This window comes from Scleropages formosus, chromosome 9 (assembly GCF_900964775.1).
Source record: "Scleropages formosus chromosome 9, fSclFor1.1, whole genome shotgun sequence".
In the NCBI taxonomy this organism is placed as follows: domain Eukaryota; kingdom Metazoa; phylum Chordata; class Actinopteri; order Osteoglossiformes; family Osteoglossidae; genus Scleropages; species Scleropages formosus.
Window position 1 is genome coordinate 5,387,358 of NC_041814.1, and position 13,826 is coordinate 5,401,183.

The window sequence follows — 13,826 nt, forward strand, 5'->3', positions numbered from 1 at the left end:
CAGACTTCAACATTTAGTAAATGTAAAAAGCAGGAAAAACTTATAACGTGATTAGGATTTTAAGCCCAGCAAACTTCATTCATTCAGTTCAGTATTTTTTATATTTTAAAAAATTATCATACAGTGTACTACTTTTAAGGTACTCCCTAAAAGGCAATATTTGTACCCCAGAATTTTGTCAGCATCTCATTTTGTCAGATAAAACATTGCATAAGGTAATAATCAAAACACAGATGCAGTAAAAAAAAAAATGTGACACACTGACTTAAATTGTTTCCTTCCCTGAATTCTCCCTCTCTTTTATTATTGTTGAGCCATTCATGCAGCATCTTCCAAATGGTCCACAGCTGTGGAGTTGTTCATTCTCCACCAATGTCTTTGTGGTTCCCATGGCCGGAAGTGACTGCATCTTATTACACGCATCCGCATTGCCGGGCTGACACATTGTGGATGGTGTGATATCTGTTGTTGTTGTCCAGAAATGATATGTCCTTGTCATACGCTGTGGGCCGGCAGCAGGGCTTGTCACGAGGTTTGCCACTCTTGTCTGCCTTGAGGAAGCCCGCATTCTTCATATACTCCAGCGTAATGTCATAGTTGCGGCGATGTGTGCTGCACCCACCACTGCAGTATTTGAAACGAAGTGTCTCATCACTCTGGTAGCCCAGGCCCAGATCACTCACTGTAACGTCCACATGCCTCAATGAGCAGGCCCTCAGGCTTTTTCTTGCCCGTTTAGTCCTCTTGCTCTGTCTGGCTTCTAGAACATCTTTCATGGCCTTTCTCTCAATCATTTTGTCAATTACTTGTTTTAGCTCACCTTCGGTGAAGCTCTCAAACATGTGGGTGACTGAAAAACAGGGAGACATTGCAAGTGTTTAGAGCAACATGGACCTACAGTACATAAACCCCATTTAAGCTTTTTCAGTGTCATCTTTAAAACATCTGAATGTCATTAACAGTTTTCTCTAGACCAGGGGTATGTTAGTACATGTTAACACTTATTGCTGGACCTCTCCCAACCATATCAGCTAAAGGCATCAAAAGCATAACACTAGTATTAACATGACTTTTTTTTCCAGCAATATGAACATAAAGTTGTGTAATGTTGGAAGAACCAAATCAAACATTTGCAGAAATCTTATGAACTTATTTGAGTATGCCCTATGAGAAATTCTGCTTACCTCTCCTGAGAATGTAATTATTTCTGTGGTCAGTGGCTTACTGAGTTTACTTTATTCACCAGGAAAATGGATAAAGTATATGTTTATGACAGCACTAAACACTGAAAATTCAAATTCATAGGAAAGAAATAATGGCAACCACATTCCTTAACCTCAAGCACTCAGAAATGCTGAGTGATAAAAATTAATGTAAAATTATATGAACGGTGAGAAATCTATTAAGAATGCAATTTTGAGATGTTATATAGCTACTATGATTTTTACTAAACAGTAGCATTTTAAATTGGTTATTGTATATTACTGAAGCCTTCAAAACTGTAGAATCCTAATAGAGGCACTCTACTATCAATCTAGTCTGTATTCACTGTCAAAATGTGCATTTAAAAATTATAATTTGGAATTTTTTGAGTGTTTACACACAGTAATACACCCAAGAAAGTGCAGTGAAAAGCAGTCTCGAAATATCAGAATATCTGCAACTCAAACGACTAATACAGATATCAGTTCACATGGCAGTTATTATGATATTGTTTAACGTCATCCTGAGCAAAAGTCTTTTGTGGTCTAAATGTTGTTTTAAAGTAATGTAAAGCATGTCGACGCACCATTGCTAATGACAGCTGGTTTTGAATAATCATGTGGGAGTTCTGTTCAGACACGTTAGTAGAAAAAATTCTCATGTAATATGTATTAAACATATCCTTCAGTACTAAATGTATCCTTCACACATGCAGCAAGGTGTTTCTCGTCTATGGTCCCGGAAGCAAAGTGTAATAGTTTGCTAGGCAAATGTGTCACATTCAATTCAGATTAAACTGAGATTGTCATCTGAGGGTTTCCTGTACTTAAAGCATTTAAATTGAATTTAGGTTCCTGAAGGAATACCTATAATGGTTAAATAATGTGTACATACACTGGACCAGTTTTGTAGAAAGACCTGTAACTTATACTTGTCTCCATACATGCCATGTACTTAGATGAGCATTCTGTAACAATCTTATCAAGTCCGATTAACTAAAGGCTCAGCTGGAATGAGACCGAGCCCAGACAGTGTGCCGCCAGGAACCAGGACTGAGAGACACACAGTGTTCTGGGTGTCAAAGAAAGCATGTGGGGCCTCCACAAGGCCTTGAGATTCAAACCTCAGCCTGCAGTGACCCATTTATCCTCCCTCTTTTCCTAAACCACTGATCCCAGATCAGAATGCCACGCAATGTTGTCTCATATGTGTCAAGTGCTTGAGAGGCCTATGGAAAAAACCAGCCCCCTTCAACAGTGCTGCCCATACACCACCTCCAGTGTAAGTCTGCAGTGATGTTTTTGGTTGCAATGAGGCAGGAGACCCATACATTTAGGTTTGACACTGAACCAAAAGAGCAGAAAACTATTTTGTCATGTTTATCTTTCTTAAGTCTGGAAACCTAAAGCCAAAAATCCATCCATGCAACTTTCATATATTAACTCTTGGCTAAATTGTGTGTCCAGAGTCACCACAAACTGCAACAGTCACATTCAGCGAATTAGCAGTCACAAACATAAATCTTTTTAGTAATTTTCAGTAACATCATGCCAGTGCGACCTCCTCTTGTAAATAAGACTTACATTTATATGGATGGTCATCTATGGTATTTGTGTATTCCTAAGGGATTCATCTCTTTCACTTTGTTTTTACTTATTCTTCTTAAAAACGGGTAACTGTTATGACAGTGGCCTAGTGAATGGACTTACTCACTTGTTCAAATAAGCAAGCACACCGCAGCTACATATTACTGTCACGACTGCTGTCCAAAAATCCAGAGAGAATAAAAACAGGGGATTCTTACATTCTTCAAGAAGGGTGCCAAAGCTGTCTGCCGCTCTCCTTGAGCGATGATGTCTTCCCATCAAAGAGGAAGAGGAGTCTGAGGAAGTAGACAGCATTGACTGCGATGAAGATGTACCCGAAGAGCTGAGCCTTTGAATCCTTTTAGGGACCATGGCTCTAGTGAAGAAGAGGGACAGTGCGGCAGCACAGAGCATAAAGATGATGGCGGCACACTTCCATAACTTCATTTTAGAATGAGAAGGAGCATTGAAACTCTGCAAAACAAGAAACATCAAAGGGACAGTTAGACACATAAGGCTCACAAAACCTTCAAATACATAATTTAGTATGAAGAGTACAAGGTATCAAAGTGAAGACCTACATTAATACTGTTTACCACAACAGATGTTACCACAAGTGTTTTTGTCATTCATAACAATCTCTGCTCTGCTGAATCTTTTCTGCAAAATCCACTGGCTTGAACTTTTTTGACATCTTCACCTTTTTTTCCCTCTTTGATATTTAGTGTAAAGATACTGCCACACATACTGTATATGATTGAGTTGTATAGCGCTTTGGAGGCAAGTGTCTGCCAAATCAATAAATGTAAATATGTGTTAAAGTAAGCAGATTGACCTCAAAGTTTTATTTGTTTTGTTATTTCCTTTCCGTAACCTCCTCTGTGTATCTTGCATACTAAGGAAGTGTACTGTTGTGAGTAGATATACCATTTGGCATCTTGTCAACTCACAGATGAAAAGTATATTAGGAGACTTGCTTTTATTGTTCTCCCATCCCACAGATTTATTTCAGCTAAGTTGCTTTCTCTCTCAGGACAGACTCAAGGCATGACTATGTTTCAATAGGTACAGCATATTGAAAATGCATTTTTAAGGCTAAATCTGTAATCCCTCTTCACTGAAGCCAGATACAAGGTCTTCTTAAGTGGTTTGTAATGCTAGTGAGGTCTACAGCTATGATTTACAGTTATTATCCATATTATCCACACTGACTTCTTATCACAGCCTAAAACACCTCCAATTGTACAAGCTCTCAAGTTACTTTAAAAAACTATTTGTATGTTCGCAGGAGTAAAGCTGTTGTATTTGGTTCCCTGATAATGTTTTTTTTTGTTTCTGAAGCCTCTATTTTTGTTTTCAACTGTATGTTAGCCATCTGACCCATTAGTCTTGACTAATACTTTGATGAAATGACTTTCTTAAATACAGTATGTTTTGTGCAACATACAAAGAAGTGGTTCTGATTTCTCTAATCTCTTTAATCTCTAATCTCTTCTCTAATTTCTCTACTATGATTCTGAATGTGAATGCAATTCTTTTCATTGGAGTGAGGAATATAATGTGGTAGGAAATACAGAAAAGAATAATTTCTGAGCAGTCAGCATGTTTGCAGATCTAAGCATAACCCTTCCATTACCATTGTCAAAGTTTATATGTGACTCTTTGGCAAAGCACAAGATTGCCTGCAGAGCTTCTTTGTATTCTCATAGCTAGATTAAGCACTGCCGTGATTCTTTTACTCTGCTGCCAAGTAGAAGAAATATTAAACAGAGAGATGCCTCTTGCTGTCTTTTCAAACAGTAGAGGGCAGAAGGCATGCAATGATTTATTTGCTGCCCATGCAACATGCCCACATTTTATACGTTCTAGTTAGAAAATTTACACTTTCCGTGTTTTCCACCAAATACATCATCTCAATCTTCTATTTTCTATATAATCTGAAATGTAGTGTCTGGGGCTCCCAATCTTACAAGCTTGCATAGGTAAATGTGAAATATATACATGGCTTGTATCATTTTATGGGATAAAACCACTTTTTTCAAAGAAAATCACCAGAAAGACTGAAACTACGGATAAAGGAAGTCAAAGTACTGTTCCATGAGACCAAATTCTTAGACTTCCAAGCAATATTTATACACTCAAAGCCACTCTGTGCAGGAAGCTATTACTGACAGGAAGAATCTAAGGAGAGAGGGTACTGCAGTAGATATAGATGTCCAATGGAAATCAAAGGACACAGGTTCAGACTCCAGCTGCACTACCGTGTGAAAGGTTCTTGCCCTAAACTGGCCCAGAAAAAGAATTACCCACCTGTTCACATGGGTAAATCACTAGGAGTAGCTAAGTATAATATATCTTAAGATAATTCAATAAATTCAAGAATGATGCGTTTCTCATTGCTGGAGCCAACTTTTCAGCTGAAATATGTGACAAAATGACTGGAACTCTACCCTGAGGAGAAACCAGGCTAATTAAGCTTTACCGCTCCTAAATACTCTGTATCTTATAGATTCACAGTGTACCTTAATGCTGTTAGTACTACTGTATCCAGTATCTGACATCACAGACTTGCTTACTGACTTACTGTTCATTAATGTTTAAGTTTTAAATAACTTTGTTTTCGTTTTGGAGAGCGGTATGATGGGAGTAAAACAGCTACAGTCAAGAGTGAACAGGCAATAGAAAATATCCAGAACAGTTTGCAAAGTACTTTGGCACTCTGTAGACAGGAAAGAGTGGCCTCTATAGACACAAGTCAGGGGTAGTTTTCCCCAACTCAGGTGGTGTGTGGAAGATCAGAGAAGAGAAAACACTCTCAAACTCATAGAAACACCTGGGGCAACTTTTTCTCCTGAAGGAAACTGTCAAAAACACTCTTGCAGTTTAGGGTGCACAATTTTCTCACTGAAATAATGCCCTTATAGAATATTTCCCATGGCAGAATTTTTTTTGGATGAAAGAAGAATACTCACAGGTACAGTAATTAATGTGGAGCATTTGATTTTTTTTTCCAATCTCAGATAAATGTCTTACACATCAAGATTTGTGATTATACTGCAGAATGAAATAACATAATACACAGATATTGAAGCTAGAGTTGAGAAACTCACTGCTTGAAATGGTTGTTCTGTGAAATGACCAATGCAAAATTTATGTTTCTTTTATCCGTACTCAGAGCAAAGTTATACGACCTTCTTACAAAAGGTCAAAGAATGTTCATATTCCATGCATTTACTAACTTTGGTTTCTTCTTCTGCATTATTTGTAAATGTTTGTTATAGCAAATTAATCTTTATTGACTTCGGCTGTCTCTATTATTATGTACCCTGATTTGGCCTCTTCTGGAAAAAATTTTCTCCTCGACAGATGCATCTGCATCTTTGTTACAGTTTGCTTTGCCTTTTGTGATGGCAGAATTTAGGGGTTCTGAATCTTGTGTTTTTTCTGCAGTGAGTGGAAAAAACATTCAAAAGGAGTTTAAGTATTCCAGCAATCTGCAGCTGCGGCATTTGATTGCAGCTCAGGGTGCCAGTTCCGTCATGCATGGTAAATGCGCTGCATGTCTTTACTTGCTGTAGTAAAGAGCTCAATGCAAAGCAATTAGGCAAACATGCGTCCAAATGTGTACAAGTCAAATACATGTAAATAAGCCACAGACTTGCCCAGGTAGTTACTGCTGCTGGGGGTATGGCTTCTCGAAACCTTCACCAAAACTGCTGAACTCATTGCTTAAGAAAACCATTAATTCATGTATCGTAATGAGTGAGTATTTCGTGATATATGTATGATGCATAATTGCTTGAACTATCTAGAATATCTGCTTAGCAACTTTACCTTCTTCTCTGTAAATGTCTATAACTGCACTGTTCTGAGCAAAAGAGCTTTCCATAAAATATCTTTCATTTGATTCTGTTGTTTAAACTAAATCTTAGAAATATTAAACAAAGGAAGGACACATTAGCATTTGTTTATTGGCAAGAAAAGCTATTTAATGAAAATACTTTGTTTTTCATACAGCTTTTCACAAAGAACTACATTCATAGAAGAACGAGGAAGTGTTTTAGTTCATTAACATGGGCAACTTTCTTAATGAAAGTATCTCTATTGTGTCACTAGAATTTTTCAGTTACATGAATGTTGTTTCCAACATGACTACATGGCTCAATTGTTTACATTCTGTAACATCTACAAACTTCTTAAGTTTGAAATCTGATGATTGTACATTTTAAAAATGATTGGAAATATTCTTTTTGTCACATTCCTCATGTGACCGATGCAGTTGTAGACATGTTTCTGTAATTTACATTTTTTTTTGCATTTACACTGTGCTCAGTTTTTTGCATGTCTATCTTTATGCTGTTGATGATGGTGATGGTGGCGATGCTGTTAGTTGTTGTGATGTAATAAAAAGTGAAAGTGAAATTACAAAGTTTAAAACATTCTTTTACATTTAGTTGCACCACTGCCATCAATGCATTTCTTTTTTGTTTACATATTTATTAATTTTTGTATTTATGGCCCAAAGTTTTATATCACATGTTAGCTTTTTGAGATTTTTATCATTGCAGAAACAGAACCTTTGTGGTTTTGTTTATCAGAGCATTGTTATCAGATATAATAGGACTATTTAGAGGATCCTGTAGGGAGCACTACTCTCAGCACAATGGTCTTCAATAAGTCACCAAAGAACATCTTGTGCTCTGAAGATTCTTGGAAATGTCACATTATATATGTTTCCACCACAAAGGAAATTAGTAAATAGGGTTGATATTTATAGGCCATTTATTGCAAACAAAAATATTCTTTCTCAAGCAGTTGAGCAGTTCCTTTGCATTCCCACTCTGGCCACAATAGGAGGCCCTTCATCACTTTTTCCACAGTGAAAAATTTCTCAAGCTGCTTTAGAGTAACAAGGTAAATTACCCTTTGTATCTTTTTCCTGTCAATCCCTACATTTTAAAGAAAATCCGCTGTGACCACAGAGGCAGTAATCTCCGTGGGTATTGTACAAATTGTAATATAATTAATAAAATATTATACAGTTATGTGTTGCAAAGACTTTTGTTATATTCAGCCTACGAGTAATATCTTTAAATGTTTTTAATACGTTCCTGCCAAGAGTAGACTGTGCTATCACAACTATAGGCTGAATTTGCAAATGATCTTGTGTCCATGGCTTTACCAAAGCTGGATCAGATCCAAATTGAGGTGATTTTTGTAAGTGCAAAGCACTTGTCAAACTGCTGACAAAGGTTTTGCTTCAGTGTACATATGAGCTGCACATTGCCACTATGCTATCTGAAACCATGGTTTGCTTGTACAGGGATTACAGGTTTAATGGATACAGCGCTTTTAACAGGATACCTATTTTACTGAAATGAACACAAAGACTTTGCTATTTAAAGCACTATTCAGTAAAACAAGCTAATTTCATACAAACAAGGTACTGATGATGAAGTGCATCATTAAACCAAATATACAAAATGGTATTTGCTTTTTCCAGCCAAGTAGCAGGAGAGGTTTAGGTTGTAAGACTCTTTATAAAAGGTCCAATTCTCTGCAGGATTTGGTGCCAAAAGGCAAAAAGAGACCATGGAAGAATAGCAAGGTAATGGGAACATGAATGCAAGATCAGGCTTGGATTACCCTAATACCTCCCTGTTAATATCCATCACGTGGGGAATGATTTCTACTGGCAATTCACAGGATGAGGGTGTGGGCCTAGTACTTGACTTCATCTTAGAGGCATTGTATACAAGACTCAGTGTTTTATTTCTAGCGTTTGGGAAGTGAAAAACGTATTACCTTTGTGACTAAAACTAAAAACCAAATTAACACTAAATAAGTAAGTAACATATCAGCCATGAAGACTCTCAACAAACCACAAGACTGTTCCAGGAGAAGCTAGCAAAGGATTTTACAAGTGTCAAACATTGCTAGAGATCACCAGACACCTGTTGTGCTTTGGGTTTTAAAGATGTAATTAACTTCACTGAAACTGAAACTTCAGCTAAACAGGTACAAACTTGACATTGAATATTTGACAACAAGAAGACTCTTGAAGTTATAACTGTATTATTGTATAATCATTAATTGTATAAATTGTGGGGGCGCAGTGGTGCAGTGGGTTGGACCGCAGTCCTGCTCTCCGGTGGGTCTGGGGTTCGAGTCCCCCTTGGGGTGCCTTGCGACGGACTGGCGTCCCGTCCTGGGTGTGTCCCCTCCCACTCCGGCCTTATGCCCTGTGTTACCGGGTAGGCTCCGGTTCCCTGCGACCCCGTATGGGACAAGCGGTTCTGAAAATGTGTGTATGTGTGTGTGTATAAATTGTTACTTCCGTAGGAAAAACTAAACTGATGTACACATCTGCTAATGTTTCCACATGGCTTTTTTTGTTATTATCATTTTAATGTTAATGGTTTAATGTGCTGTGCCCTCTTCATATTCTGTGTTACTTGCTTTAAATATTGTGCTTGAATCCAGAGTTCCAGCATAAATGATTGTTACAGCCAATTGGAAATTTTCAACACCTAGGAATGCAAAACATTCTGTATACTGTTAAATTCTGAATTATATTACTAATATTTCATTTGACTTTATACATTTCATGAGCATGCTGAAACCAGTAGCTGTGATGGTGTCTGATCTTAGTAAACGAGAGGTAATCTGCCTGTTAATCACACCTGGCATGAGTTCAGCACTGATGTGTTTAAGCTGTGAGGCTCCGCTGAGCAAGAGGTACATACAGAAACAGAAGACACTGCATGGGTGGATTTCTGGATATCATTAAGTCTCCAGGTCAGGGGAAATACCAAGCATATCCCCAAGAGGGCTGTTCTAAAGGTGAAAGGTCAACTGTGTCCTGTAGGGTCTTTTTTAGGAAAATCTTTGGCAAATAGATGTCCAATTCAGTTTCCCAGTTACAGGGTCATTGTACAGATGGAAGAAACACTGACTTGGAATGTTGTTAGTTGACATTTATATTGTTGCAGTGAGACATATCTCTGTTTTTGGGAGGAAACAAAGTGGTGCTATTTATCACACTGAAATATTATTCTCATTCCAATTATACTGCCAAATATACAATCACTTCTACAATTTTTCTGTGAGTAAAGTCCCAATTCAGTCATTTTTAGACATGTGTTCTAAGATGACATATCTTAAACTGTTCCCAAGAACATACTGAAGTGCTTTTGCCAAAGGGCAGATGCAGCTCACATCATAATCTGCATTTGAATGGCCTATCCCCAGTTCTGTGATCAGAGCACAGTGACATTATGTACCTCTGAAGGTCAGCAGCCCTCAGCCAGTTGTAGTAGGTGTGTCTCTTCTTGTAGTTCTCAGTCATTCACTACATGTGCTTAGCCTAATTTTTTGGACAGTTCAGCTGTCTGCCAAATCAGTGTACATAAAATGATGATGAAAAGTAGACAGCCTGCTACCAAAACTTATGTTTTTCACGTTATACCCAAGGTGAGTGTTAAGGATTATGGATATCACCTGTAAATCTTCCTCTTTTCCACCTTTGTAAAGACACATTTTCGGATTTACAGCCAGTTATATGTATAAAGAAAAATATATTGCTTTTAACCTGTAATAATTTCTTTTGCATGCCACATGCAGTAGTGGAACTGATGGCTATTACAAAAAACACATTTTCTGACCAACTAAAACTGTTTTCTGTGAGATGTGTGTCGCTTTTGAGAAAAATGTCTGCGAAATTAATGTAAATGTAAATGTAAAACCTAAACGGCACAGACCTTTAATGTCACGCATCATCTCATAAGAAATGTTAAGTACTATTATGCGCTGTAGGATTTTAATTCTGGAAAATATTTCATTAACTTCATTTTATTTTCTTCAACAGTTAAATGTGCATAATATGAAAAGTATATGCATATGAAAACAAATATATATAGTACATGGAACACAAACGTGTACTGCCTACACACCCAGAAATAAGATAAAACAAATCCAACATTATAATGTATATTTAGTATAAACATTAGTTGGTTACACAGGCAGATTTACAATTTTAAAAGCTCAGCAGTATACAATATGATGCAAATTGAAAATGAAGGATATTTGGTTACATAAACTACTCCACACTGTATGCATTCTGTTTAGCTCTGCGTTCAGTACCTATTCTGGTTGTATTATGTCAGTGTGTAGTGTGATTAAAAGCACAAATCTAGCTTCGTGCAATCTTCAGCCTTCACTGCATTTGGCCCTTTCACACCCGCATTGCTGCTTAATATGTAGAATGGGATAAAAGTGTACATTTCACTGGGATTTTTTTGTCTGTCAAGTCTGTCAAGTAACCCAAGCAATATGGGCATGATTAGCCTACAGTTTGCAGAGTAAATTTAACATACAGTAATGTATTTTGTAATAGACCACAAGCATATTGTGGGAGAGAAGATACAGAAGAACACTGTCTAGACACCGCATGCTTCTGACCGTGAAAAATGGCTGTTTCCCCTTGATATTTCATTGTTCATTAATTCAAGAGTTTACATTTACTTAGAGAAGGCTATTGTGTTCCCAAGGCTTTGTTTAGCAGACAGCTGATATTTTAAGCATACCAAGCTCTAAAGTCCAGCTTCAACATACCATGCAATTCACACCAAAAGTAACGTCTTCCTTGATTACAAACCTTGTTCCCACTAAGTATAGTATGAAATAAGATGTTCTTAAACTTTAAAAGCCATCAAAATGTTAAATAACCATGAGAATATTTATTCTAATTATGTAACTGTACAGCACATTTTTGCACACTTCTTTTTTTCTATTTATTGAATTTATTAATATCTATTTATATTGTTTTAAGATGTTGCCTTCTTGTGAGCCCAACGTCTATGTCTTTTTGTTTACAGAAACATTTAACTTATTCATCCTATGGTGTCTTTATAGAAAGTTGACCTGTATGAGTGCTATATTTATTTAGTTCCACAGTCAAACATTTCAGTGTTTACTCAAAGACTGCTCAGCATCACTTCTGCATAAAATTCATGTGCATAACCACTATTTCATTCTGCTTATGAAGAAGTCACTAAATGCTGCACTGTACCTGGTTTACCTTCCAACATGGTTTTTGGTTTACCATCATTAAACCATAAGTCACTGTGTTCAAAACAGATATGCAACACATTATGAATGTTTAACATCTGCAAAGATGCTGGTGGCAAAAAAAGATTTTGTCAGATTTTATCAAATTTTCCAGATTAAATTCTCACTTATGGGTGTCCTTAATAATAAACACCTTCTACTATTATTTCCTCATTTTGTGCCTTTACTGTTATTGTTTATGCTGTTATCATCTTGCTTTTGCTGAGGTCTGTTGTACTTGTCAGTTTGCCTTCTGTGAGACTAGCTCTGCTCCTGCAATCAAAATAAGGTGGAAACCAAATGTTTTTGTACATTATTACAGCTGGAATACCCATTTGTGAAGTATGTTTGGGTTACATTTGTTTACTTTTGTATCAACACTTCAATAAATCTTTGATGACTGCTTTACTGTTATCTAAAGTGATCTAATATCCACACTCCCAGCTGTGAAGCAATGGTGGTCAGAGATCTTTCTATTAGACCTGATTTTTAAGTGACTTCAGTAAAATTATCTGTACATCCCACTCCTACATAAACACATTACAAGTATATTCCATTCCAAGTATGTAAAACACTAAAATCTGTTTTTTGGAGCTTGATTTGAGTTTTCAGTGATAAATGTACCTTAAAGCTGATTAATTTTACTTAAGTAAATACATTTCTGGTGCATCTAAAGGACCAAAATGCAGTTTCTTGTTCAAGCTGCAAATGACCTCTTTGTACCACAGAAAGTGCAGTGCGGTAAAGCATGATGTTTTTTTTAATCAACAGAAATCTTTATTGAGCTTTTCATCTAAGGCGGATTGAAGCCAGGTTAACACAGTTGAAAGGCTCAAGAGACTACAGGCTTAGCCTCCTGTAGCACGACCTATCCACAGGCAGCAGTTAATCAAGTGTTTGCCAGAGTCTTTTGCTCCATTTGTTCGCATATTGTGCAGATTATGCCAGTCATTGAAAAGTCATTTAACACTGTCTTTTTTTAAATAGAAATATCAAGTATATCTATCTAAGGTCTGTTTCGTACAGTTTACAAATTATTCACAACATGGCACTTCAGTGCCTTTAATATGCCAAAACATTTTTACTTTTTTCCTTGAATTTTCACAACCACAATTATAAATTGTAAAAGAAAAAAAATCAGATTATCTCAAAAATCTTTCTTGTGATGAAACTATTTTTTAACCTTTTAATCCAACAAATTAAGCAATATGAGTATAAAATTAGAAAATTAAAAATTCTGAAATCAGTCAGTGTTCTTGTGTTTATCCCATGCCTCATGCGGGATGCTTTGCTGTATTCAGCCTTCAGTGATTATCGTCTCCCATGGCTTAAATTGGCAAGAAAGGATACGTCCTTACCGTTGGCCCGTCTTATCCAGACTTGTCTGCGTGTCTTAGTCTTCAGCTGACCTCCAGATAAGAGCTGTGTCAATATTCCAGAGCAAGAAAGAAGCAGGAGGAGCTGACACAGGGTACCTGTCTGTTCAGATCATTGAAACATGGAGAACCCCACAGTGTGATCCTGGGAGGCGATGCTGTCCTTCCAAACTCATCTGCATCTTAAGATCTTGGTAGCAGCATCAATTTTCCAAGGGGTTCCATCACTTAGAAAGAAATCAGAAATTCCCATCTTGGCTTGATGTGTTCAGCAGCCCCAGCTTATCAACGTCGCTCTTTGTCGGATGACACAAGGAAACACAAGTCTGAGTGTTGTTTAGAAAGGCTAAGTTTAAGATCAGCACTATCTTCTGGATCTAGAATGTTTGTTGTTAAAGACTGATCTCTGAGAATCTGACACCCCTTTAAACAGCAAATGTTCTGCTCAAGACATTAAACAATGCGTATGGCTAAACTATGGAAAAATTTTGCCAACTTCAAAAACAATGAAATATCAATGCTGGCGATTCTTGAGCTTGTAACTGGAAAACTG

General features: G+C 37.0%; 1 protein-coding gene across 1 annotated transcript; it reads right to left on the minus strand.

The window, feature by feature from the left end:
• Positions 1-286: 286 nt before the first annotated feature.
• On the minus strand, positions 287-13,606 carry nrtn (neurturin). The gene is made up of 3 exons (XM_018745860.2): positions 13,256-13,606; positions 3,008-3,263; positions 287-850 (listed from the first exon to the last, which is right to left on the minus strand). Exons 2-3 carry the CDS (start codon positions 3,234-3,236, stop codon positions 414-416), a joined length of 666 nt encoding a protein of 221 aa, XP_018601376.1. The 5' UTR covers positions 3,237-3,263; positions 13,256-13,606; the 3' UTR covers positions 287-413.
• Between the last annotated feature and the right edge of the window lie 220 nt (positions 13,607-13,826).